This window comes from Aplysia californica, unplaced genomic scaffold (genome assembly GCF_000002075.1).
Source record: "Aplysia californica isolate F4 #8 unplaced genomic scaffold, AplCal3.0 scaffold00012, whole genome shotgun sequence".
NCBI classification, from domain to species: Eukaryota; Metazoa; Mollusca; class Gastropoda; order Aplysiida; family Aplysiidae; genus Aplysia; species Aplysia californica.
In genome coordinates, this window is record NW_004797282.1 from 641,813 (window position 1) to 668,136 (window position 26,324).

Genomic DNA, 26,324 nt, shown 5'->3' on the forward strand with positions numbered 1-26,324 from the left:
GCAAAGCTCACTTTCAAAGAGCCTTTAGACAGAAACAAAATCACAGGAAAATCTTCCCGTCTTCCCTCCCTCAGGTGCCTCAGGTGGAAAGTTCTTGGCCAGAATAACTGAGATTACTGAATCTAATATGTCACAGCAACCCCCCCCCCCCCCTCGGTGGCTTACAAGTAGCAGTGGGTCTGGTGATGACAGCACAGTGACACCGGCACACGACTCACGTTCTTATCTGATTCTCTGCTAGAATAGAATTCTGGAGATTGAAATGCTGGAAAAGAAAAGTAACCATACGGAAATGCAAAGCTCACCTGATCCAGCCACACACATTTTCTTTTAACTTTGATCCTGGCCGGTACTTATCTCCGCTGTGGAGGGGTAACATATTAAAACTAAAGAGGGAACTGTACTTTCAACCCTACCATTAATCGAAACATGCCACGATTTATAACACGCCGACAATGTTGTCGGCACACTGGACTCACAGCTGTCGTGGCTATTTAAACCAGAGCTGACAAATTGTTTTTCCGGTTGAAACTTTCGCATGATCCTTTACTAATCGCTCAAAATACACCGTGTAAAGTCTTTTATGCAATTTATTTTTCTAAATAACATATGTAGGCCAAAAGAGCGTTAATTTCCCAACAATAACGTTTTGAAAAGGAGGCCACGGAGGAAGTAAACATGTACCTAGCTTTACAAGAAAGCAAAATGGCCCCGAGCGATACAAACAAAACAAGCCGATGACCACAACAGCGCTTGGGCTTGGGTTCAAATACTATGTAGATCTAGCACGTGTTACACTTAAAGGATACTATCCCTAAATTAAAAAAAAAATAGTTGTCAGTTATGCGAAATTCCAGTCTTTTCAGAGCGCTGCACCTCTTAAAATTGTCTAAACAATACTCCACTGTTGTGGTTCGGAATGAATCTCAGTCGAAACTGTGTGGTGTACCTTCGCTGTCACTTCACGACAGATCCTGGAATTATATGCCGGCGAGATGTAAAAACAGCCATAGCTTGGAATTAGCTCATCTAAAAAGTAATGGACAGGGTCTTAATTTGGGTGACGATGCTGCACCACTGTTCCAGCCAAAACGTGCCGTTATTTTAACAAAAATGACTCGGTATGAATACGAGAGGAAATTGTGCGATGGCATGTCTGACAAAGAATTCATGGAGTATGTAAGTTGCCTTTATTTTCAACCTCTCTGAGTCTCTCATTTTTTTCAAAAGTTGTAGATCTAGATTTTTAGATCTATATTATTATGAGTTCAGATGCAATTGTCTTTTCTTGGACGGTCCTACTGTTTAGTTTTGGGCCACCTCTATTCTCACCCGGAGTGAGAATAGTGCAGGCGAGTCTTGTGGCTATTCTCACCCGGTGCGCGTTCACCAAATTTTGCGTTCACCCTAAACCACAGAATTCTACACTGTGATAACAGAAAAATTGTAGAATTCTGTGCCGTGAACAAACGTTCCATTACAACTGTAGCCTACTAAAAGCGTACAATTTTGTCTGTGGGCAGTGGAGAGAGAAAGAGAGAGAGGTGTAGCGCGAGAATTTCCGGGCAAAACAAATGGCGACCCACGTAGTTCGGCTCGATTCGAAAAGTTAAATAGCCGTAGCATCTTTGTAGACAACCAAATTAATTTACTTTTGTGTTTTAACATCATTTTTTAACTTTCTTTTGGTCAATTTGATCGTCCACACCGATAGAGTATGGAAGTGGCTATTCTCATCCGGGGTGAGAATAGAAAAACGATCTACCTCTCACCCCGGGTGAGACTTGCCAGCGTAGGCTATTCTCACCCGGTGCGAAACAAGACCTGCTTTTCCTCATTTTGGAATACTGTTTATCGGTGTGGATGATCAAATTGATGAAAGCCAAGAAAAAATTACGTTATTAGCACAAAAGTAAGCTAATTTGATCGTCTTCAAAGATGCTATGGCTATTTCACTGTTCGAATCGAGCCGAACTACGCGGGTCGCCATTTTGTTTTGCCCGGAAGTTCTCGCAAGATCTACTCCTCCCCCCTCTCTCTCTCTCTCTGTCTCTTTCTGAATACTGTCTATCGGTGTGGGCGATCAAATTGACCATAACAAAGTTTAAAAATGATGTTAAAACACAAAAGTAAATTAATTTGGTTGTCTACAAAGGTGCTACGGCTATTTAACTTTTCGAATCGAGCCGAACTACGCGGGTCGCCATTTTGTTTTGACCGGAAATTCTCGCGCTACTCCTCTCTCTCTCTCTCTCTCTCTCTCTCTTTCTCTCTCTCTCTCTCTCTCTCTCTCTCTCTCTCTCTCTCTCTCTCTCTCTCTCTCTCTCTCTCTCTCGACTGCCCACAGACAAAATTGTACGCTTTTAGTAGGCTACAGTTGTAATGGAACGTTTGTTCACGGCACAGAATTCTACAATTTTTCTGTTATCACAGTGTAGAATTCTGTGGTTTAGGATGAACGCAAAATTTGTTGGCCTAGATCTAGATTCTAGATCTAGGCTATAATAACGGTGAACGCGCACCGGGTGAGAATAGCCAAAAGACTCGCCTGCACTATTCTCATCACGGGTGAGAATAGAGGTGGCCATAGAGTATTCAGAAAGAGACCGAGAGAGAGAGAAGAGGGGAGGAGTTGATCTTGCGAGAACTTCCGGGCGGGTGAGAATAGCCACTTTCTTAGTTTTGGCCACCTCTAGACACCCAGGTTTTGAAAACTGGTCTCTGGGCACTCATACAAGGGGGTCCAGTCAAGGGATAAATGAACTTGATTTCCCGAAAAAAATTCGCAGTAGCTATTTTTATGGCGAGCCGTAAAGATAGCCTCCCAGGCTATTTTTACGGCGTGCCGTAAAGATAGCCTCCCAGTGAGTCCCAGGCTATTTTTACGGCGATCCTCGAAAAGCGACCCTACCCCGCCTCTCATGTACGCGACATGCCTCAATGTATTAGATCTAGGCCTATAGTAGGGACCGTTCAAAATATAAACTTACACCTCAGAGGGGAAAGGGTGTCTTTGGCTTCATAATTATAGTCTTTATTCTGGACTTTAAAACAATTCAATGTTTTTATGTTCTTTACTAGGACCTTGTTGTTGTGGGATTCTTTCAAATAATAAAATAGATCGCATTTTTTAAGTTTTTGTTTTTTTGTTTTCTGATGTGCTCATATTATTACTGTCCATTTTTACGGGGAACAGCTCACCCCAAGGGTGATTCTTTTTCCGATTCATATTTAGGAAAAAAAATTATACGGGCATAAGAAATAATGAAGAAAGTAAATTTTAATAAGTCCGAAAATATGAAAGTTGCCATGGAATGGAAACAGAACCAACATGCAAAACAAACAATTATTTTTAAAAACCGAAGGCTTCTACCATCTAACAAAATTGCATGAAAATTCATGGAATGGTAGATACAGATACTATGGTCAATCGTACTGAGCAAAATTTTGATATTTAAATGAAAAAAAAATATATATGTGTTCCTGTACCCTGAAATTGCATCACAATAATTAATAAATTAATCACTGTGAACAACAAAAAAATATTTTACACCTCTATCAAAAATCTGCTCAGTGCAAAGGAAGGAGGAACATTTTATATAGGCATTCCCAAGGCGAAAAGTGTTAACTCCAAAATGGCCGCTCTTCTTGTGGGTGTGGTACATAATGTAGTGATGTCTGTGAATGAGATGATGATGCTGGCAGTGGCAGTGGTGATGGTAATGATAATGACGAGGAGGTGATGGTGGTGGTGATGATAAAGAGAGGGTGAATGATGTTGGTGGGGAGAAGAAGGAAAAGGTGGTGGTGGAGGAAGGGAGAAGGAAGATGAAGAAGAGAATAGAATGATGATGGTGAAGAGGAGGAAAGGAAAACCTATGAGGCTGTTCAAATATAATCTTACACTTTTGGGGACGTTTTTAAAACACAAAACCCAAATACCACTTTTCTCATATTTGCCTCCAACCCTCTTCCACACCAATTCAATTAGTACTTTTTCCGATCTTCAACTTCCATTATTATTTTAAACATACCTGTAGGCCTACTATACGTGGCGTTTTTTAACCAGCTTGTAAAAAAAAATACCATTTCAGTTAATACAATTTAATCAAACCATATGAACTAGAAAGAACGCATAAATATGGAAGACATTGAGACTCTTGTCAATGCAATAGGTACATGCTTTACAAATAAATGACATCAAGACATTAAAAGATCAACAAAACAGTTGCAAAGCTACAAAGAAACATTAAGAAATTAGATATCCACCGACAGAATTTTCATCATAATTTCAAAATTATTTGCAACCACCCCCCCCCCTTTCCTCTAAAAAACAAAACAAAAACAACAACAACGGGGATCTGCAGTCATCATGCAGATCTGGGTCTTGTCACTGGCATTTATCCACTTTTTCTTTTACCTTTTCTTCCCAGTCATGAGCAAAACGTTCATCTCACAGAAGTGTCATATTTGGTTAACCCCCCCCACCCAATCTTACACATTTCTTACAGAAGCCAAAGACACCCTTTCCCCTCTGAGGTGTAAGTTTATATTTTGAACGGCTCCTACTATAGGCCTAGATTAATACATTGAGGCATGTCGCGTACATGAGAGGCGGAGTAGGGTCGCTTTTCGAGGATCGCCGTAAAAATAGCCTGGGACTCACTGGGAGGCTATCTTTACGGCACGCCGTAAAAATAGCCACTGCGAAAAAATTTTCTAACAATTTGCCCTTGGAGTTCCAGTTACTCCACAGCACTTCACATAAATGGCTCTCAAAATTGGCTTCGGAAGTACCGTAAATCTTCCGGAAGTGTTGCTTTGCGTGTGCCCATGCGCCCTCTGTTTGATTTGTGTGGACCTCCACAGTCTCCCCTGTACATCGATTCTGGTACAACTGACGGAAGGACCACTTGTGCAAAACAGTAAAATGCTGGTGTCCTTCACTGTTTTGGGAAGAATAAGAGGCCCAACCGTCAGAGTAGATCTGCCGTCGTAAGGGAAAACGACGAATGGTCCTGCGCAGGTAGCGAGGCAAATTTTTCAGGAGAGGCAAAAACTTGTTTCACTTTATAACTCTTCTATTTTCCACTCTTTTAAGCTGTAATTCACCAGATATCTGATTGAGATGTTCCTAAAGCAGTTTCTAAAGTTTGAATGGTTTAGGTTAAAAAGTAGCAAAGTTATTCGACATTCGTCGTTCTCCCTTACACTACGCACCCGCAGGTGAGCCTTGCGATGTAAGCGAAAACGACGAATGGTACGGTTCGTCGTTTTCCCTTACATTCGTGAACGTTTATGGGCGTAGGCGATGGTCAGTTTTGACGCATTATTGACAGTAATGACTGTGTACTGGTTACTACAAATAAAAATAAAACGTATACAAACTAGCTATTATGCGTATAAAGTTAGGTGTTTGTTAGATCCCAACTGTAACTCGGTAAACGTCCTTCGTTTCCCTTCGCCGCTTGATCAAACTACACAGTCAGTGTACAAATCAGATGTGCACACATTTTCAGCAGCTTGATTTAAACTGTCTCATTCGGAACCAAAGTTTGGTTTCCACGATATCTCTTTACTGTATTCTCTTCAGAAGCGAGTTTTACTTTTATTTTCGCTAATTGCAAATTTTTCCCTGCCCGACCAAAGGGATCAACAATGTTACAATGTCAATAATACGATCAGATCATTGCAAAATGAAACTTTCAAGTAAGAAATGTAACAATCTGACAAGACTGTATCACACGCGCTTTCGGGAGAGGTAATGGGACGCTTTGTATGTTAATAAAGGATTCAGCTGATCGGAAAACATACCACAAAGTAGAGATCGACTGGAACGGTTTGAATCTGCAAGACATTATTATACTCGATCGTAACGTCCATCAAGTCATAAAAAATCGTAAAGCAAGACTAAGTGTCGCCACAATGCCTCCACTTTTTAAGTTGGACAAAGAAATTTACTCTCATAACGCAGTGTCATTAATTGCTTGGTAATTCTATAATGATGTCGACCAGTGACATGTGCTGGACAAATTGCGGCACTATAGCCATCGTTATGATTTGGGATGTCAAATGACTGGACAGCAAAGTAACATGACGTTAGTCTGTGAACATCTGGCGGACACTAATATGCAGTGCTAATGAATTTCTCCCTAAATACTGTTTTGACCGTTCCATCCCCACCCCTTTCCCCCTGTTCCCATCCGTTTTCCCCTCTCTCCCGCCTGCTCTTGTCAATTCACACCATCAGCACTAATACGTGAAGACAGACAGAAAGACACACTAAGAGATACATTCTTATAAACCATCGACGGTACTACAGGGGAGGGAGTGGTGGTATGTTTGTTTGTTAAAAAAGCTTAATATGTTTGTACTGACGCAACAGTGATCACTTGTCATTCGTCGGCCATGACGAATTTGCCCAACGGCAGAGACCAGGGGACAACGCCGAACGAGCAGTGATCCTTGACCGATCGACCATTCGTCGTTCTCCCTTACACTGAGCTCTGGCTCGGAGCTCGCCAGTGTAAGGGAAAACGACGAACTCTCAATTACGCAACAACGGATTAAGATATGACTAAAATTTTTACACCATCAGATGCAGAATTAAATACTCTATGAAATATGTAAAAATACAAAAATCGACGGCAGAGATAGTTGAACCAGGCTAGACGAACTTTTTAATAATAGGAAGTAAAGCTGCTTCGTCCCTACTTTCCACTGGGAACAATAAAATGCGATTAGATAAAGATCTTCGTTCCACAATGCCAAAGATCCACACCCTCTTCCCATGTGGCTGCCCTTTATTGTATTTGACCTTGGTACCAAACAGAGACTCGTCAATCTCAACTGTGCCACTAAATTTAACAGTCTGGTAAGTTTTGTACACAACTTCAATAAAAATGTCTCGTACAAAGTTTGCCCAGTCAACACATGTACTCTTATAGTGTAAACCGCTTTCGGATGCACATTTATTTAAAGACAGTCCCAATAAATATGATCGAATACAAACCAGGATGTCCCGAATTTCTGCATGCGAACGTTCAAAAAAAGAATACTTACAGTGAATTCATGTTTTTTTTTTGCAACGAAATCTATAACAAATGCGTTTGTCACTTCTATAGGAAAGTTTTAAACTACTTGAACACTTGTCACAAGCAAAACTCTCCTCACTTGGAAGAAGTCCAAACTTAATAAGCCACAAATAAAACTCTTTGTCCTCTTGCAAAAGAATCAGAAAAAAATTATAAGGATTATAATAAATATCTCCAAGATTAATTGAATCAATATAATCCTTCTTCACGTTGAAATTACCAGCCATCACAAAAGAACACTTGAATCATAATTAACACGAGGTGCGGCATCAGAACACTCAAAGACAAGAGAACAGAATGAATGCAAATGCTAGAACTGATTAGATCTAGATTTATGATTAAGAATAATCATTGGACAATTAGTTTTCAAATTGCTCCCTTACCTCATAGGCCTTGATCAGAACTCTGATTGACCGTTGTCCAAAAACGCTTCTTTTCATTGGTTACTTTGTAAAACAATAAGTTTTCAAACAGTTCACTTACCTCGTATTACGGTAGGCCTAGCCACTAATTATAGCCTACCTTAATCTGGACTCTGATTGATCATCTCTCAAGCACTGCTGCTTTTCATTGGATGCACACTGAATCATTACGTAGTTTAGATCTAAACGGTGGGGCTGGGGGTTCGCACCATGGGTAATCAAAACCCAACCACTGCAGGCTGCTTCACCGCCTCTTTCATTGATTGATTCCAGCAGAGATAAGAAAAAATGAAACCTGCCCTCTGCTGTGCGCTGTGCTGTTGTCTTTGTTGAAAAACATTAGTGGCGGTGCCTCAACATCAGCGTTAATAGAAACGTGGAGTTGGTGTAGATTTATGTATGGGAAGTTGGGTCAGCTTCTTTATTACTGTAGATCTACTACTCTCCGGCTTTAGCCCCAAAGCCCCAAGGCTCTAACCCCAAAGCTCCAATAATCAGCGACTCTACCCCCCTCCCCCTAACTCTTTTTCTTAAATATCTCCACAAAAGTTAAACCATTTAGATCATCTAGTATCTATTTGTCTTAAAATCCGGTTTGAGTCCCAATACCCCTCTTTGCCTCAGCAATGTTTTCGTCCTTTAATTAAAATTACTTATTTGGTTTAGACCCAGAGTATTTGTAAAATTTGTAAAGAGCTGCCCATTATACTATACTCCGGTTTTGGCCCCAGTTCTCTCTTCGCCTTTGTTAATTATTCTTTCTTCGGCATTACTAACTGGAGCTAAAACCGGAGTATATTATATTACGTTCATTATCATTCGCCGACCCTACGCACCCAGCAACCAACGCCATGCGGCGTTCCCCCTCTCTCTCTCTCTCGCTGTGCGCCATCCCTCTCGCTCGCCGCGCGTCAGACTTCGTATCGACACGCGCACTGAAAAGTAATCGTTTAGTCGCTCGGTGGAGTCAAAACCCATACTCCATAGTAATCATTGGGGCCAAAACCGGATTATCCCAATTTTTTAATCTTTGTTTTTGTCAATTTGATTGTCACACCGATAGAGGGTATTCAGAAAGACAGAGAGAGAGGAGGAGGAGGAGTGGATCTTGCTAGAACTTACGGGCAAAAACAGTTGTTGGGCTCGATTCGAAAAGGGAAATACCTATGGCATCTTTGTAGACGATCAAATTAGCTTACTTTTGTGCTATCGTCATTTTTTCTTTGCTTTTGTCACTTTGATCATCCACACCAACAGACTGTATTCCGAAATTAGGAAAAACAGGTCTTGTTTCAAACCGGGTGAGAATAGCCGATCGTATTTTTATTCTCACCGCGGGTGAGGATAGCCACTTCTTTAGTTTTAATATGGTCGTAAAGTAGGCCTACACAATAAGTCTGTGGCTATACTATGGGGCCCTAACGGGCACGGGAGTGTCTTGTTCACACGCAGTTGTGTGCACCAACACATTTTTTTGCTATACGCACGCAATTCCATGCCATAATACCAAAGATTCTCTACTACCAAAATATTGCAGTTCTACTATGGTCTTTTGTCCCCGTCGTGGCAGGCCCGCCTTGCCGCTTTAGTTTTAGCGCTTAATGGGTTACGGCACTAACAATACGACTGCTTGGGGTTTGTGTGTGTGTTTGCATGTGTGTGTGTGTGTACAACTTTGTTTGGGGTGGAAAAGAGAAGATACAGAATGGTGCTGGTACAGGCTAAATTTATGGAATGAGAATTGCTGAGATTGTTAAAAAAGATTCACAAATTAACACACCACGAAGGTTTGGGGAGGGCACTTTATTTTATCAGCCCACTGTCAAATTTACCTGCCTTTGGTGGCCAGGCGCAGTCTCGCATTGCCCGATGCTTTGTCATAAATTTTGAATCGGCGTGGACGGCCGTCATAATCCATTCACCTTGTCGTTATTGTTAGTCACTCCAGTGAATGTTAAGCCCAAAGTTGACCAATGGGTAGGTCTAACAACAAATTTTCAACTGCTGGTGAGGAAAGCATGATCCATCATAACAATATATATACAAAGCCCCGCTGACAACTCATGCACCAATCGTATTGAGGTGACTGGTCACTGTTTTTGTTTACCTAATCTGTAACAAAGTAACAATGGACGTTGACGTAAACTTGCGACATAGATTTCAAATTAAGTAGTTATAAATCAAAATGAGTTTGTGAAAATTGGTTAAGAGAGATTCTATATTTTGCTTTCATTAAGAGAAAAAAGCATAATTGATAAGTTGGGGTCTATGTTCATTTAGTTAATTGTACTACTGGAAGTTTTGACTAAAAATGCTCTCTTGCAAAAAGTCTCAAGAATTTGAGGTAATTACAAACAATTTAAAAGTGATAACACTAAGTAAATACAATATGAATTCTTCATTCAATTTTTTGCTCTTTGTTTCTTCTTTTTAAGCTTGAATCCAAAGACTCTGATTATTTCGGTCTCCTCGAGCGTCACAAGAATCACTACTATGCCCTGGATGTTGTGAGAAAGGAACTGCAGTAAGTTGTTGTTGTCTTTAAATCGTTCGTATTACATGAAGTATTTATATTATGTATTGTTTTGTGTAGAAAGGGAGAGTTGGGGCATATTGAATTGATTTTTAAATAGAAAATATTTATCACCCCCTTAACACACACTACACATGCATATATGATAATTTTCATCTGTACTTTGCACTTTTTTCATAACTAAACTTCATGTTGAGCTATTGAATTGATGCACAAGAGTATTCACATGGCCTTAGAGCATGCATCAGAATAACATTGAGTTACAAACAGAATACTGAGTATGTCTTGTCTAGCTTAACATTATTATTATTTATATATATTATGCGTGTGACTGTAAAACTGTCTGTGTGTGCATGTTTTTGTGTGTGTATGCGTGTGTGATTGTGTGTATGTGGTGAAACACCAAACCAATTTATGTGCCAGGATCTGGACAATACAAGGCGCACCGGCAGTGGAATTTTAGTTTGCAGCGGGGCATTCCCAGCCGAGGGCCTTATCACGTCGGGGTAAACAGCAGAAGTCAAATAGTTAAAATAAGTTTGTGTTTTAGCCTGAAGGATATGATGTTTTTATCTTTCACTTTTCAGATTTGAATAAGTGTTTTGTACTTACTTTTACCTTTTTTTTTTCATCCTCTGTTGTGTCGAGGAGAGATGCAGTTTTCTATGTTACGCCAGCTCCGCAGCTCTTTCAGTTGTGATATTATGTTTTCTCATGGTTTCGTTGACACCCTCGTCCACCTTTTGCATGGCCTTCCTCTTCGTTTGTATCCTGAGTGCTTGGTGTTGTAGGCTCTCGAGGCTGACTGGCCAGGTGACATAAGAAACAGGTGGCCAATCCATTTTTATTCTGTCTTTCTATGTAATGTCGGCAGGACTCAGTGCTGACAGCTGCTCTTACTTCTTCATTTCTCTGCCTGTGTTTTGTATAGGAGCCAATTTGATCACCCCTTTAATATATTTTCAGGAAGGCAAACATCGAAGCTCGAGTCGTTCAAAGATTTTACCTTGATCGGAGTGCTTTGGATTGGGCTGATGTTGTGTTCACAGCTGGGGGAGATGGCACGTACTTGTTAGCTGCTAACAAATTTGTCAACACCAGCAAGCCTCTGATTGGCATCAACACAGATCCTGACAGGTGAACACTACCTCACAGTGGAACCAACAAATTAGTTAGGTTTAAAAAAAAAAAAATCCTTTCTGATTGATTAAAGGGTTGTGTTATGAACAAATAAAACATATTGAAGAGTTCAGTTAATTGTTTATTTGTGTCCCTCTTCAGAAAGCCTGATTTATCCCATTGTGGCTCTTAAACTAATGGAGAATTGACAAGCAGCCTATTTAACTGCAAAAGGGTGGGGAGGGGGATTAGGGGGAGGGGGGTGAACAGGTTTTAGGGATAGCTGATGTTGTTACAGATGAGATGTGGAAAGCTTACTAGGGGTTGCATCAACACTGGCTTCCAGTAAACCTGTCACTGTCCCTTCTTGGCAGTTCTACATCTTTATACCTATAATTTTTTTAAACTCTCTATTGTAGACATTGATATCTCCTTCCACCCCCTACTCCCATAGAAAAACAGACCCGTGTGTTTGTTTTTAAGGAACATTGGGGGGGGGGGGGTAAGAAATTCTTATTATCATGTGCAATGTGTCTTTAAAGCAGTTACAGTAAACTTTTGAAAATTTTCTTGAATGAAAGCTTGGGCATACCAAAAGTCAATTGTCTCACCAGTAGGAAATGCAACAACCCCCACCCCTCCCCCCCCCCCCCCCACCCCCGTTCCTCTGCACTTCAGAGCTAGCATTGTCATTGCTCCAGTTTTACTGCCTTCCATCCAGTTTTGTCATAATTGTTAATTGACTGAGGGTTCATTCAAGCTAAATATAGATTTTTCCTCAGAGTGGGTAGTTATTGCCTTTAAAATGATTAGTGTCTTTTCTGTTTCTAATAATAGCTGTAAAACTGATTTGGATTATAATCAAAAGAAATTTTTGTTGTTGTTCAGTAATTTATTTCGCCTGCTACTCTTTGTTGGTTAGATCTGAGGGTCACCTTTGCTTACCCAAATGTGAGTACAATGCTGTCAAGTTTGGGGATGCTCTGAAGCGGCTTTTGAAAGGAGACTTTGGGTAAGCTCAGAACTTTCTTGTCTGTATGAGTGTTTTGAACACACTTTGTTTATAACTACTGAAAAGAAATATTTGTCCACCGAATATAGGTATATGTTCCCTTCAACTTGGTTACGTAACAGCAACATACACAATGTTATTCTTTCTTTGGTAAACTTAGTTTATTTGAAGGAATTACGTATTATGTCACTGAAGTTATTTTTTTAATGACTGGATCTTAATTTTTTAAAACTCTACTGTTAACTAAGCCAGTGGTCAAAAGACTTACTACCTCATGAAGGACACCATGGATTGCTCCATTCCTACGGCTACTTTGCTTCCCAATTATCTGCAAATATATAATGTGAAAATGGAGAGGATCATTGTTCATTGTGTTTAGGAAAGGAAGTGGGAGAGGGCGGGGGGTGGGGGTGGTATTTTTTAGCTGAAATGTCCTTTTATATTATCTTTGTACAGGTTGTCATTAAGTTTTAGGCAATTGATCCTTTTTAATTGTTTATGTTAAGTTTTTTGTCATGAAAACAAGGAAAATTCTTTAATATTTCATTGTATCAGGAAGCAACGTCCCTGCATTCCGGACATGTCGATTGATGTTCCCTTGCTCTCTCCAAAATGCCGCTGAAAGTCTTTCTACTGATTGTGCCAGTGCATATCTGGTTGAATGGCATTCTGTTCTTTCCTTCAAGGGTGCCAGATTTTCCGACTCCCATTTTGTATTCCCAAAACCATCATCCTCTCTACAACAGTACTGGCCTCTGCCTCCTTATCTTCCTCTTCAATCAAGTGGCAAGAGAGACATTTCAGGATCTCCACCCTGTCTGGTTGAACCATAATGTCTACTGAGGTGGCCTAGCCAGCCTGTTTGTCGGCTTTTTCATTTCCTTTAACGCCAGCATGGCCTGGGCAGAAAATCCATGTGAGCGATCTTATTGGCGTTGAATCCATTCTGGTCTCAGGAAACCTTTCTCGATCCTTCTAAGGGTACACATGGAATCTATGATGAGAACAGCATGGATTGTATGGTGCGATATTGGTTCATCCATGTAAGTGCTTTCGTGATGGCTTCAATTTCCATTCGCATACTTTATGTAGCCCTGCTGCTGACTCCAGATGCACTATGGATGATTTTATTGTTGGCGAATGCAACAAATCCCCATCCACTTTGCTGGCTATCTCTTTTCACTTACCCACCTGTATAAATTACAGGATCTCCTGGAAAATGCATTTTGATATGATGAAACTGAATGATGTTGACGTAAGTCAAAGTTATGAGTGTGTATTGTATCAAAATGTTAATATTTTGTTCTCTTGGTGTACCAGGTGGAAGTGGAGACAGAGAATACAGGTCACCATGTCTGGCACGCATATTAACGATGACCCCATTGAGCTGCACGACCAGCAGCTTATCTTCCCCGAGCATCGCTTCATCGAACATATTGCTGAGGATGAGCAGGTTCGGGTCCTGAAGCCTTCTAATGGAGAGAAGGAGACGTATCCAGTGCGGAGACTGCCGTGCTTGGCCTTAAACGAAGTTTTCGTCGGAGAGTCGTTATCGTCCAGGTCTGTTCAATTGTGGATTGTCTTTTTTCTTCTTCTGTTTTGAAGTAAAGTAGGTGTTTATAGAGTGTTTAAGGCTACTGGCCCACATCACATAAAACACATTTTGCTAAAGAGACTTTCATGATAATTTTCTTGTTTTCTAGCAGTTTGAAATGGTACAAAGTTACTACCAGGAAGCAACAATCTAGGAGGCAGAAGTAATTCTTTAAAAGGTGTTTCCTATTTGGTTTTTGAGGAGGAAAAATAAGGATGAAAAATATGCGAGAGACATTATGGTTTGCCTTATATGGTTCCAGAGGTACAAGAATTCAGATTAATAATAAGGTTTTCAGTGTTGGATGCCTTTTATTCACAACTGAAATGGTAAAAGCACAACTTTTTCGTGTCAGATGTTTTGAGTGTGTTTATTGAAAGGTCTGTCTCTGCTTTCCTTTGTTCCCAGAGTGTCCTACTATGAAATTGCCACTGACACGACTCCCAAGGAGAAGCAGAAGAGTTCTGGGGTGACCATCTGCACAGGGACGGGGTCCAGCTCCTGGCACTTTCACATCAATCACCTCTCAAGCTCAGCAGTCGGGGAGATCCTTAACATTGGTGGGCATGTTTGTTTTTGTTGAACTTCTTCTGTGATGTACAGTGGAATCCTGTTATAAGGAGAGGGAGGGGACTGGTGCAAAATGTCCGTTATAGCAGGATTCTCGTTATGAGGGATTCAGTAATAAATTCAGGGGGAAAAATAAAGTAGGCCTAATCTACGAGTTTGGTGTTTTGTTTATTTCTTTTTATCTCCCATGGGGATGATTTTCTTCAACATGACCTCGAGGTCTCACTTGATCAAAAATCGAATCAGGTTACTTTCTCTAACTGAAGGTCTAGCGATGCTAACAGCTCGGCGTTGGCGATCAGAAAGAAAGGGCTCTAGGCTAACTCGCCCCGCTGTGTTGTCCCACACCCCACCACACTTTGTGGTACGTTCCGCAAGCTTGCGCATGTCACACATTTGCTCCATGCATCACATCACTGTGTCCTCTCCATCCCCACACCGGAGATGCGAGAGGCATAGTAGGCTTAGATGATATCTAGACTAGGCTGGCCTGTCACGCGATGCGTTCTGCTTGTCTGCGTATGCCACACCCTCCCCACTCATTCGCTCCGGCCTTCATTGTTGGCATACATGGGCTCTCCCATTCTTTGTATCGCTAGATCACCAACACGTTTCTCAACTGGCGAGGCCTATGCGCTGTGCACAGCAGCAGCAAATTCCGCTATAACTGACTCGTATGTTTGTATGGTAGCGCTAAAGCAGTATTTTATATACAAAGATAAAGGAGGAAAAAAACCCAGGGTTTTAGAATAGTGTCTTTATAACAGACTTCTCGTTATTTCAGGACTTGTTATAAGTGGACTTATCTGTAACAGTCATGTAAAGAATTTTCCTTACTTTTCAGCTTTGTCCAAGCACTGTTCATTGTATTCTGTGACTATCTCTGTGTCGGTCTTTGAAGTTGAGCCTTTTTATATCTTTTTTTTTCTATCACAGAGAATCAGATGTGCTAAACACATGGCATAGGTGTACTAGATCTATCAAAACAAGAGTTTACAGTTAACTCTCTACCATTTGTTTTCAGCCAATCAGGTATCTGGCTGTGACTTTCCCGTTGGTGATGAGGCCATGACGGAGGAGATTATGGACACGTTCAACAGCAGTCTCCGCTTTGACCCCAGTGAACCTTTGATGGCTTACACCATCAGAGACCCTATTAAAAACGGTGAATAGTACCAGTAAACTGTTTGTTTATTTGTAATTGATACTGTTAATGGAATGTGAATTTAATACCAGTATAATATTTCTGTTTTGCGTACAACCAAGGTTTTATTCCTCAGTGACATGAAATGAATGTATTGTGGTCTCAATTTTTATTGATTGATGACGTTGAGGCCGTTATAACGCTCTTTGAAATAATTATGCTTTAGAATGTTATTATTGGTCATTGTTGGTCTCATTGTTAAGATTTGTTTCTAGGTTCACAAAATAAAAATGTGGTTAGTTTAACTTCATGTTTTTTTTTGCCTTTTAAATTTGTTTCAGGGACAGATTTGGGGGGGGGGGGGGGAATTTAGATGATTTGCATCCAAATTTTGATATTTAGGTCTGGCTGGCTTCCCTTTATCACATTATTTTTGTGTTTGAAGTGCTGTGGAAAATTACTACATGTACTTGATATTTATATTTATTTGTCACTTATTCTGTGCAACCTGTTTGAGGCAGTTATGGTGGGTGAAAAGAAACTTTTCCTAGTAAAAGGAGGGTGAGATGTGTTGAAGTAAGTAAATGATGGGTAGAAGGTCAGTATCTGTAGATAAATGTAATGGGGTCATTGCCTATGAAGACATGCATGTTGAAGCAATTTTTGTAAGCAAGATTCGTCTTTATGTCTTTATTAGAAAATGTACCAGATCTGTGACTGGAAGGAGCTGATGTCTTACATCCGTCCCTCTAGTCTACACTCTTTGCTTGACTCCATTGTTCCCCTGAGATTACTGATTTTGTTTTGTTGTACTCTTGTTTTCAGCTGTCTTTCATGTGGAGCGCACTGGTTCTTTTGCTAAAAAGTAAGTTTCTTTCTGTCAAAACTGTTTTTGAATCCCTCCCCCCCCCCCCCACCAGGGCAGTGCTACTGACTGAAGTTGTACTTAGGCCATTTCCAAAGGGGGCGATGTTAACATGTTCTTATGCACAGTAGAATTGTGAATGGACTGATTTATCATTGTCATACTCATACTGTGCCGGAACAACATAGCTGGAACTGCTGCTTTTTCTTTCCTCATCTTTACTATCGTCATTTTCCTCTACTTCTTTTGTATGTTTGTCACTCTCTTGTGAACTGCTATTTCTTGGGTGCCTTGATAGTCGAAGCAGACAGTGCTGTTGAGGCGAGTAAGCCTGATTTCCCGTTTTGACTTCTGTGTTGACATCCACTCCTTGGTGCTCATATGACCTTGTGCAATTACGAGCGCCGTAAAACCTAACTAAAACTGCTTTCGAATCAAGCAAGAAATACATTCTCTGCCTTTTGTTATGTAGGTAAAATGTTAGTGAAGAAAAATGTATGTGATTTGTATGCCTTTGTGTGCCAAATATCTGATTATGAGTGTGATGTGGCTTTGTTTATTGCATGCAAACTGTTATATATAAATATACGCTGATGTTGGAAAGGAGCATATTAAAAACAAATTCTAGTGTATTTCCTCTTGAAATTTCTTTGTAATGACGAGCCTAGGGAAAACATCTATTTGCAAAGATACCTGGTACTTTTCTTTTTCTTGGAATTGTCGAATGGAGCTTTGTAATTATCAACTTATATTATAGAGATTACATGTGTTTCTCAGCTGTTGGTTAAATGTTGGAAAGCAGAGAATAACCGCTGTAGTCTTTGTTAGAAATCTGCTTTTTAATCTTTTGTGTGTCACATATTTAGTATTGTAGAAGATCAATAAATATTAGTAATAAAAATTTTGATCAAACTGATAAATGATTTAAACAGATAAATGGTCGCTTTTAAGGACAAGCAAGCTGACCCAGATGGGGGTTTCGAGAAATCTTGACCTACACGAAAAAGTGGGCATTGCTCTACATATAGTTTGGTTTCATTGGTGTGTATATTTGTTTGGTTATAGAGAAAACTCCTTGTCTTTTAAAGAAACTGAATCAGAGTCAAAAACTTTACCTTAGATTTTTTCAAAACAGCATTTTTCGGTACAGCCCCCTTGTACCTAAAAGCGACCTTATAAGAGCCAGTGACGGGAAACAAAAAACTGGGGTGGTGGGGGAAACAAATGAAGGTATCATGTCTGTTATTTAAATGGGTTTTTTTTTCATTCCTTTTCCTTTCAGAATCACAATACGGTCGCGCATGTGGGACGCCTGTCTGGTGGTGGATGGAGGGATGTCTTTCAAGTTCAATGACGGTGCCGTTGCCACGTTTGAGATTGCTGAAAACAATGCTCTTCGAACCGTTACTTTTGACTGAGTCTGTTTTACACCTGAATGTTAAGTCTGCAGCACTAAAATGCTGTGAAACGGGTTTGGTTATTTTTACTTTGCTAGGCTTTGTTAAGGTCAAGATTGAGTTCCTCTTATGCAACTATACAAAAAAAACCGTGTTTCCTTAGGTTCTGAGGTGTTCAGATGGAATCTCGAGTGATACATATATATATGTATTATAATGTACTGTTGCATATTCAGCAATTTTTGGGGCTTTGTTCTGTTCTGAACCTCACATAACGTGAGTGACCATGTGTGACTTTTGGTGTGCAGTGAAGAGTGAGTAAAGACGTGGTCAGGCGTGTCCCTGTTTGGTTTATGACTTTAGATGGAAGACTGTACCTTTGTGTAAAAAGATTTACCTGGCCTGGATTTTTCTTTAATTGTTGTTGTGTCTGTGCGTTTGTGCACAATTGTAATTTGTAACTGCTGTTGTATTATTAATTTAGATGAGGAGCCAATTCTTGAAATTTGCATTTACGAATCTTTGAACAACCTGCTTTGCTGCAGGATTTTATCTCGTAGCTACTGGGAGACCAGTGCCATTCCGTCTTATTTCACTGTCATATTTATTGATTTGTCATATTTTTTACACAAGGTGGTAACATCAGGACACGTTTTTTGCATTGTGTTCACATCATAGCAGAGCAAAAGGCACAGTTTATTTTCCCCACTTTCTTTTTACCTCATGAAATTGTAGACATTGTGTTCAAATGAAATTCTTCTCAAGAATAATATTGTTTTCATTCTACTTTTTGTTTAATGGTTCATAGAGGGACTTGTTTCTGGAGTAATTCTTTGTCTGAATACTCCTGATCGTCTGCTCTGCTACTTTTATGATAGCATTTCATATCGTGATCTAGCTCTGGCATTTTGATAGATCCTATCTTTCGAAATGAGTGAAGCTTCATGGAGAGAAGTTCAAAATTCATTGCAGTGCATTTCTCTTACTCAGTTCACAATCATGAAACATCTTTTCACTGACCAAAGAATGAAGTCTTGGTTAAAATTGAAGGCAGTTCTATTTTGTTGTAGGTCACCAGACATAACATTAGATGTGCTCGCTTCGTGGGAAAATAAAACATGCATGCATCAGGTGCATTGCTTGAAAATACATAGTGCCAGGTGTATGTATTGCTTGCAAAAAAAACATATCTGTTACACTTCCTTTAGGACCGATGACTTGCTCTACGATGTAACGCCACTTCTCTTTGTTATAATTCTGTATTGCTATTTCACAGATGCATAGCTGTCTATACACCAATCTGCATGAATACAAATACATGCTTTCTCGGATGAGCTAATTTGATGATGGTGCGTTTTCAAAGTGTAGTCATACAACAAATCGCGTAGGAGAAGTAATTATTAAGACTTGGGCATACTGTGTCTTTAATCTTGAGGTCTCAATTCAGGTCTAGTAATAGAGAACTGAAAAAAAATCTGTTTGTTTTCCTTGTTAGTTGAAACATGTTACTGGTTAGCTATTTCATCATGCCAAAAGACTTGCTTTGATACTTAGTTCCTCCCAGCATGGTCAGTGGATTACTTAGGGTATATATTTGCATTTCTGTTTGGAAAAGTATGGTGGAGTTTCTAGTCTGCTGGAGTATAGGCAAAATGCTTTTGAGGTCTTTTATGCTCATTTGTGCTCATTAAAATAGTACAAGTTGGGGAAAGTGTGTCGAAAGAGTAAAAGCTCCCCTGTGCACAGTTTTGCAAAACTCAAATAATAAAAGACAAGTTCCACTATTTGTGTTTGTAACTGTTGTATAGGTCTGGTGAAGAACTGAAGACTGAGCGTAATGGCTGTAGAGGCTTGATATAAACATTCGCTCTTTGTGTTGTGCTGTAAAATTTTCGTTAGGCTCAGTTAATAAATTATGCAAGCTTGCCAACAGACCCAACTTTCCTGGGACTGTCCCAGATTTGGCAGTCTGGAATTTGAGAAACCTTATCACTTACACTTACAGTACTCCAAAACCAGTCCCACTTAGATGTAATTTTGTTCTTTCTTGTGTATGCGGATGCTCTAGCATTGGTATCTCTGACTGATTGGGTTTTGAAAAGGTTGGCTAGCCTTTTTATCCTACCTTGTTTTTCGACAAAGAGTGATCATGATATTTAATTCAGGACAAAGTGGTTCAGACTGCGGTCTGTTACAATATCTAATCATAGAACTTTAGCTCTATATTATTTGTAGTTATATGTTTACTCGAGAAGCAAAAGATATGTATTGAAGTAGTTATTAGATTCTGAAGACAGCTATGGAAATCAAATGTCATGGTCATTTTTTTGCTGGCGCTGTCTGCAAGGCCAGTCAATATTTCATGGGCCATGTTTTTTACTCTTGTTTAGCGTTTAGCTCATATGTAACGCGTGAAGGAAGAGAACAATGAACTATCCAATTCTGGGGGCATATTTTGCTTGGTAATATTCTGATTGCTTACACTATTTTGAACTGTTATTCTGAGAAAATGGCTAGTCTTGATGCATTTAAAAACATATAAGCAGGGTATGAATAAGTTTAATGAATTTCTTTTTAACCATACATTTTTTAACTTCTGTGTTGCCAATATGTCATACATGTGTGAAATGGCTGCGAGTCTTCAGTCAATCAAACACATTATTGCTGTTGAAGGAGAGAAGGGGTTTTCAAATACAATATATTTATGTGGAGTTAGTACTAATACTACTGCATTAATTCTATTATCGCATTAAATTCTCTTGTCAGCTTGTTAGTGTGTTAGTGCTTGATCGGCAGTCTGTACATTTTGCTTCCTGGGAAGCTGAGAATATTTCTGAGTGTCCTAGTGTGTGCTGGGGTAATGATAATTGTAAAGAGCACTGAGCACACTGTAGAGCATGGATATGCACTATACAAATGCAGTAATTATTATTATGACTGTCAATCTGTTAATTACTAACTTGACTCTCATTTCGACCTGTAGACAGTGTAGGATGCAAAAAATTGTTGTTCTAAGGGATAAATATCCTCGTGTCCAGTCCTGGGGCCTTTGCAAATGTTCAAGTGCTTTGGATTTGAATTGATATCAGAAGTATTTAGCACATGAAGGTGAAGCAGTTCCAGCATTTGGATTGGGTGTCTCAAGGAATACTGATCAGATTTATACTTTATGGTTTGTAGGAAGATTGGTGCTGTACAGATACCGCTTGTCTGCAAAGAAACCATCCCAGCTTAGTTAAGCATAATTATCCATGAACTTTCTTCTTCCTGTACTCTTGTATTCACACAACTCACGCATACCTGATATTAAATTGTTCAAATGGGTTTCGCAGATGATTATTCAATTGTGTTTCGCGGATGATATTTCCTGCTGTTCAAATATGTACATTACTGCTTTCCAAGCATCATTCTTTTAATAAAATGTAAAAATCTGTGGTGTTAATGTCCTGACATATTACAGTGAAGTCCGTTTAAACCGAAGGCTGCATGGATGGCGAGTACTCTGGTGTGGGTTGCTCTTTCTTTCCTATCAAACATCTATCGTTTTTATCTCTTTTCTTCCTTTTTGTTTGTTTGTTTGTTTGTTATTCTCTTATAAATCAAATGAGATACTGCTTACTTGATGAAGCCCACATGGGACGCTCAATGTTAAAATCAATCAGGAAACGACAAATGCAGTTTTTAGGACACCTGAATAGACATGAGGGTCTTGAACATCTACCTCTCACTGGCAAAATTGAAGGCAAATGAGGCAGGGGTAGGGCCAGAACAACATACTTAGGAAACGTAAACAAATGGGTCAGGGAAACGTAGCTTTTTTGAGAGCCTCCGAGGAAAGGAATGAATGGAAACCATGATCGCTTGTGTCTGTAGCAGATCTGGCACTGGATAGTGATTCTCTTGTAACAGTAACTCCTCTAATCTTTGGCACTGGATAGTGATTCTCTTGTAATAGTAACTCCTCTAATCTTTGGCACATGTATGACCTAATTGTGTTGCAAGCGCTGTTAAACTCTTACGAAAACAAAAACAAAATCTGTGGGACTGCCAGCTTTTCTTCAGATATGCCTTGTTTTTGGTTTAGAGTGAGAGATTGCTCAAACTGAAATAGTGAAAAAATTAAAAGCAGGGATTCTGTCTTCTGTCAGTGTACCCCTGTTTTTGGATTGACCATGTTCGGTTTAAGCGGCTTCTACTGTATTAGATCTATATATATAAATTGATTCATGGTTATACAGACTCAGTATTATCAAAGAAGTATAAGTGACTGACCTATTTGTAATGCTGAAAATATGTGTATAGTTCAGGAAAAAAGATTCCTATTTGTTGTGCCATATGCACTTTAAAAGATTCAAAATTTGTATGTAAGGAATACATGTAATATCCTCATTATACCCTACTGTAACATACAGTTGAGTGATTTCTTTCAAGATGATTTTTTTTTCCTGCCTGGGAATTGGGGGGGTTCAACACTTGTGGCTTGTGGAGAATGGTACTTGTAAATAAAAACCTGTTCATTAATTAAGGTAACGGTTTTTTATTTATCCCTTCAATGCTTCACCTTGTTTTGCCCTGGCTCTTTCAAGGCCTTCATGACATTGCATAACAATTTTTTTCTTTCTCGAGTGATTTTTAATACCTTGGTTAAAGATTTCTATTAAAACTATTTTGATCCTGCACTGTTGTGAACTATTGAACAGTCCACGTGTTTTTGTGTGGCAAACTTTGTGTATCAACACAATATATGCGGTATGAACTTTACACTGCTGTTGGGACCCAGTAAAAGACAGCTGCTTGTTGTTGATATAGGGTGGAATTATGTTTTGGATGTTGATTATAACTTAAATGATCAACCAACAAAGGAGAACAACTTGCTTTACATATGATATACTGACTTAAAATACAGTAGCTTATCATTGTGATTCTCAGCATCTGTCTGAGGCAAATTCTGCTTAAATATTTTCTTTGTAACAATAACTTTGGCACATGCCCTGTTTATGGAAACCTTAATTTTGAATTTTTTTCTTTTTCTTTTTTACAAGAGATATGACAAAGGAAATAATATGTCCTAGAGTATTGTGTACTTCTGCCTGAGTATCAATAAAAATGATTTTATTGGCAACAATTTTCTTTACTTGTTTTTTATCTGTAAAAGTATATAGTTAATTTTGTTGTATTGTGTTGCAGTTGGTAGCTTTGTGTTGTCAGAGCCTTAAGATAAATGATATTATATTACTGTTGGAATTGTTCAAGGCGGCCAATCAAGAAGAAAAGTGGATGTCTTGGGCAATGTATTGTAAAACGGCAAAAATGAAAAGGGACAAGTGTCCATTTTAACTTTAATTTTGAAATATTATTGTATCGGTACTTACTCACATTCTCGTAGTCAATGTTATTTCAAGTTTTAAGCTGACAAGATGTTAACAAAAAGGCTGAGGATATATTGCTATAGAGATACAGTTGGGCACGTACAACTCAAACACATTGGGGTTTAACAATAAATATGTTTACCACATCTTTAATCAGGTAAATCAGGCGGGGAACGGCAAACTGTACGAGCTATCCGTTATTTTCAGTTTTCCAAGCTCGTGATATGTGTGCATGATTGTATAATAATTAATTGCCCCTGCAGGTGGGGGGATGATAGTTTTAATATGCGGGGAGGGGGGGGGGGAGAGTAACACCTGCCATGATACTGCTTGTTTAAGTAAGGTTTTATGGCGCTCGCAACTGCATAAGGTCACATGAGGGCCAAAGGGTGGATGTCAACAGAGAAGTCGAAACGGGGAATCTGGCTTACTCTGCTCACCTCTAGCATCGACAGCACAAGTGACAAAGTCTGCTTCGACAATCAAGGCACCCTGGAAATTGTTCACAAGAGAGTGACAAACATACAAAAAAAGTAGAGGGAAATGATGATAGTAAAGAAGAGGAAAAATAAAGCAGCAGTTCCCCCTATGCTGTTCTGGAACAGCAAAAAGTTCCCCAAAAGGTGCAAGATTATAGTAATATTTGAAAAGCCCCTATGGAAAACAAAAATGTTAAAATTTCGGAAGGATGAGAGGTCCAAAAGTGTCATAACTATTGCCTCCAAGGATGAGAACCAAGATGAAATATAGCAATTAGTTTGTTTTCCTTTACTTTTATTCCCATGGCTAGTATAAAATGAAGAAAAATTCACACACAGATCTTGACTATATTTTTCCTGTTTTGCTTTTATTGGTCAGTTCATTTAAACATTACACAGTCGCTAATGTTATCTCTCATCCTCTGAGGCGAGATCATTTTTGACTTGATCACTGGCAGCAAAAAGTCGCAGCATTTGCTTCTCCAGTGGATGCATGTGGCCTGGGATGACCATTGAGTGCAAAGGAGGGCCCATGTCCAGCGCTGCCATCTCCTTCAAGGTTGCCGTAGAAATTTTTTGGTCAGACGCACCAACTCTGGCTACAGCCACGCAGATAGAGGAAGGGGTTAAATCTGGGGAATGTCCAGGGCAGTGTAACAATGAGGAAGGTGCATAATCTTGGAGGAGTATTGTACAAAGTTCTTTACATTATAATGATGATAGTGTGAATGAAATTGTTTGGGGTTTTTTTTTTTGGGGGGGGGGGGGTGGTGGTAAGAGTTTTACGGTCCTCACAACTGCATAAAGTTGCAACCAGAATGAAATCTGAGGAATGTTAACTTCGGTACAAAATTACAGTGAGGAAGGGGCATATTGCAAGAAAAGCATAGTTTATAGCTAAATACAACTGTGACGATGGCGTGTACAAAATATTAGGAATGTTTAGTGCAGCATAACGATAATGATGAGAAAGGTGTGTAATCTGGGAACAGCATAAACAGTTAATAATAAAACTATGACAAAAGCCTGAATGAAATCAAATTATCTACATTTGAATGTTTCTCGGTCAGGAAATGGGATAATTTCTGTTGATCAGTCTGATCAATAACTCTCACTAGTGTGTGGGAAACTCCAAAGTTTACTCCAAACCAAGTTCACATTACTTAAAACCTCATCATGGCTTGCTCCCTGCCCTTATCTGATTAAGATCCCATCAGCACATCATCCAACTTTTCCTCGATTTATTAGACATAACATCTTAGAAGTGGAGCACTGTATGTAAAATTCGTCTTTATCTTGGTGCAAATCCAGTTTTTGTACACAAGGTAAATTCTATGGTTGTTGAAATGTATTTTAAACTTTAGTGTAAGAGAGAGGTCGTACCCGCATCAGTTTTCTGGTCCTTGTCTCTTCTCTCTACAATGTCAAGCAACTGCTGGGCCGCCTGGCTGGCACTCAGAAACCGAGGTGGCTCGTAAATGGGGCGTCCTCTGAAGCACAAGTTCAGCAGAACTGGGTTAACACCTGTTTCATATTTGTGGGTGAAACAGAATATAATATACAGTCGAACCTGTGTAAGACGGCCACCCTTTGTCAAAGAGAAAAGTGGCCGTATAAGACAGGTGGCTGTCTTGGGCAGGACTGATCAAAATGAAGAAAAAAAACATTTCCGTCTGAGGTCCCAACCGAAGGCAGCCACATTGTTGTTGTTGTTATTGTTGTTTCTGTTGGTTTGTACTTTGTTAGCTTTTTTATTTTGTTGCTGATTTTGTGCAAAGGTGACAATAAAACGAAATGTGTCAGATGAGGAAGACAGAGTGCCATAAACAAACACATGGGTCGCCACCACTCGGAGAATGAGCAAAGCTTCTGTTGCAAGTTCATGTTGACGTCCATTGTTACTTTGTTACAGACTGGGTAAACAGTGACGACACATCTTACCAACGAGTTGTGGGCAGGGCTTATCGGTATTGAGGGATCACACGCTTACCTCACCAGCAGCTGAAAGTTTATTGTTACCTGTTGGTCAACAGTGGGAGGGGCCTACGCAATACGGTTGGTTGGAGGGACTACCTAACAACGACAGTTGATTGGATTATCACGGCTCGTCCACAACATCAAGGGCCAATACATAATTTATGACAAAACCTTGGGCGATGAGAGAGGTGGACGTATATAAGACAGGAGTTATTGTTTGGTCTGGAAGGGGTTGCGTGATAAAATATGGTGGCCGCGGCAGCGTTGGACAGGTGACCGTTTTACACAGTGGAATTATATGTAAGGCATCGTGGTGAAATCAGACGCTCGTCAAAATAATTAAATCCAAGAAATCGGCATCTTTTTGTCCTGTTTGGAATCTTTTTTCTCCAATTTTTGTTTTTTGGCTCAACACCTAGCATGTCCATTCAAAAACACTTTTATGTGTGGATTTTATGGGGAAATGTTGATTAATGGCACAACAAATATTTGCAGTTACCAAGGACTCTTAAGCTATGGAAGTCACCAAACCTTGGCAGCCATTTTTTTGCTAATTTTACCTCTGAAACCAGGCAACCTTATCTCCTTCAATCGCAAATATCTCAACTTTCTATTCAAAATAAATGATTTTTTTCATCAAAGCAAGGCAAAGGAACAATCCTCAAGATGATACCAATAACTCTAAAGGGCTAAAAATTGAGGAGCGCCTGATTCCACTGCGTTGTGACACATATAGAAAAAACACAGGG

At 39.6% G+C, this 26,324-nt stretch overlaps 3 protein-coding genes across 5 annotated transcripts in view; 1 reads left to right on the forward strand and 2 right to left on the reverse strand.

Annotated features, from left to right (window-relative positions):
* LOC101845056 (zinc transporter 7) overlaps positions 1-490 on the reverse strand; it is an 18,475-nt gene extending 17,985 nt beyond the window's left edge. Inside the window, exon 1 of one of the 2 annotated variants that reach the window (XM_035970450.1) lies at positions 417-490. Coding sequence is in view for 1 of the 2 variants with exons in the window: in XM_005090048.3 (XP_005090105.1) it covers positions 306-379 (74 nt within the window). In the remaining variant the exon portion in view is untranslated. Of the gene's footprint in view, positions 1-305 lie in introns of both variants that reach the window. The other variant, XM_005090048.3, reaches the window with a different exon arrangement.
* A 202-nt stretch (positions 491-692) lies between these two features.
* On the forward strand, positions 693-21,286 carry LOC101845289 (NAD kinase 2, mitochondrial). 2 transcript variants are annotated; one of them, XM_005090049.3, is made up of 9 exons: positions 693-1,179; positions 9,952-10,040; positions 11,016-11,186; positions 12,091-12,180; positions 13,501-13,740; positions 14,183-14,334; positions 15,369-15,509; positions 16,314-16,353; positions 17,636-21,286. In XM_005090049.3, the coding sequence occupies exons 1-9, from the start codon at positions 844-846 to the stop codon at positions 17,769-17,771; spliced, it is 1,395 nt and encodes a 464-aa protein (XP_005090106.1). In that variant the 5' UTR covers positions 693-843; the 3' UTR covers positions 17,772-21,286. The 2 variants fall into 2 exon arrangements, with proteins under 2 accessions (XP_005090106.1, XP_035826352.1); XM_035970459.1 differs by having other exon boundaries at positions 705-776.
* A 2,654-nt stretch (positions 21,287-23,940) lies between these two features.
* The window catches only part of LOC101845514 (diphthine methyl ester synthase), a 12,031-nt gene continuing 9,647 nt past the window's right edge, over positions 23,941-26,324 (reverse strand). The window contains exons 7-8 of the mRNA XM_005090050.3: positions 24,982-25,088; positions 23,941-24,230 (exon numbers count right to left, since the gene is read on the reverse strand). Of these exons, the coding sequence (XP_005090107.1) occupies positions 24,007-24,230; positions 24,982-25,088 (331 nt within the window). The 3' untranslated portion in view covers positions 23,941-24,006. The remainder of the gene's footprint in view (positions 24,231-24,981; positions 25,089-26,324) is intronic.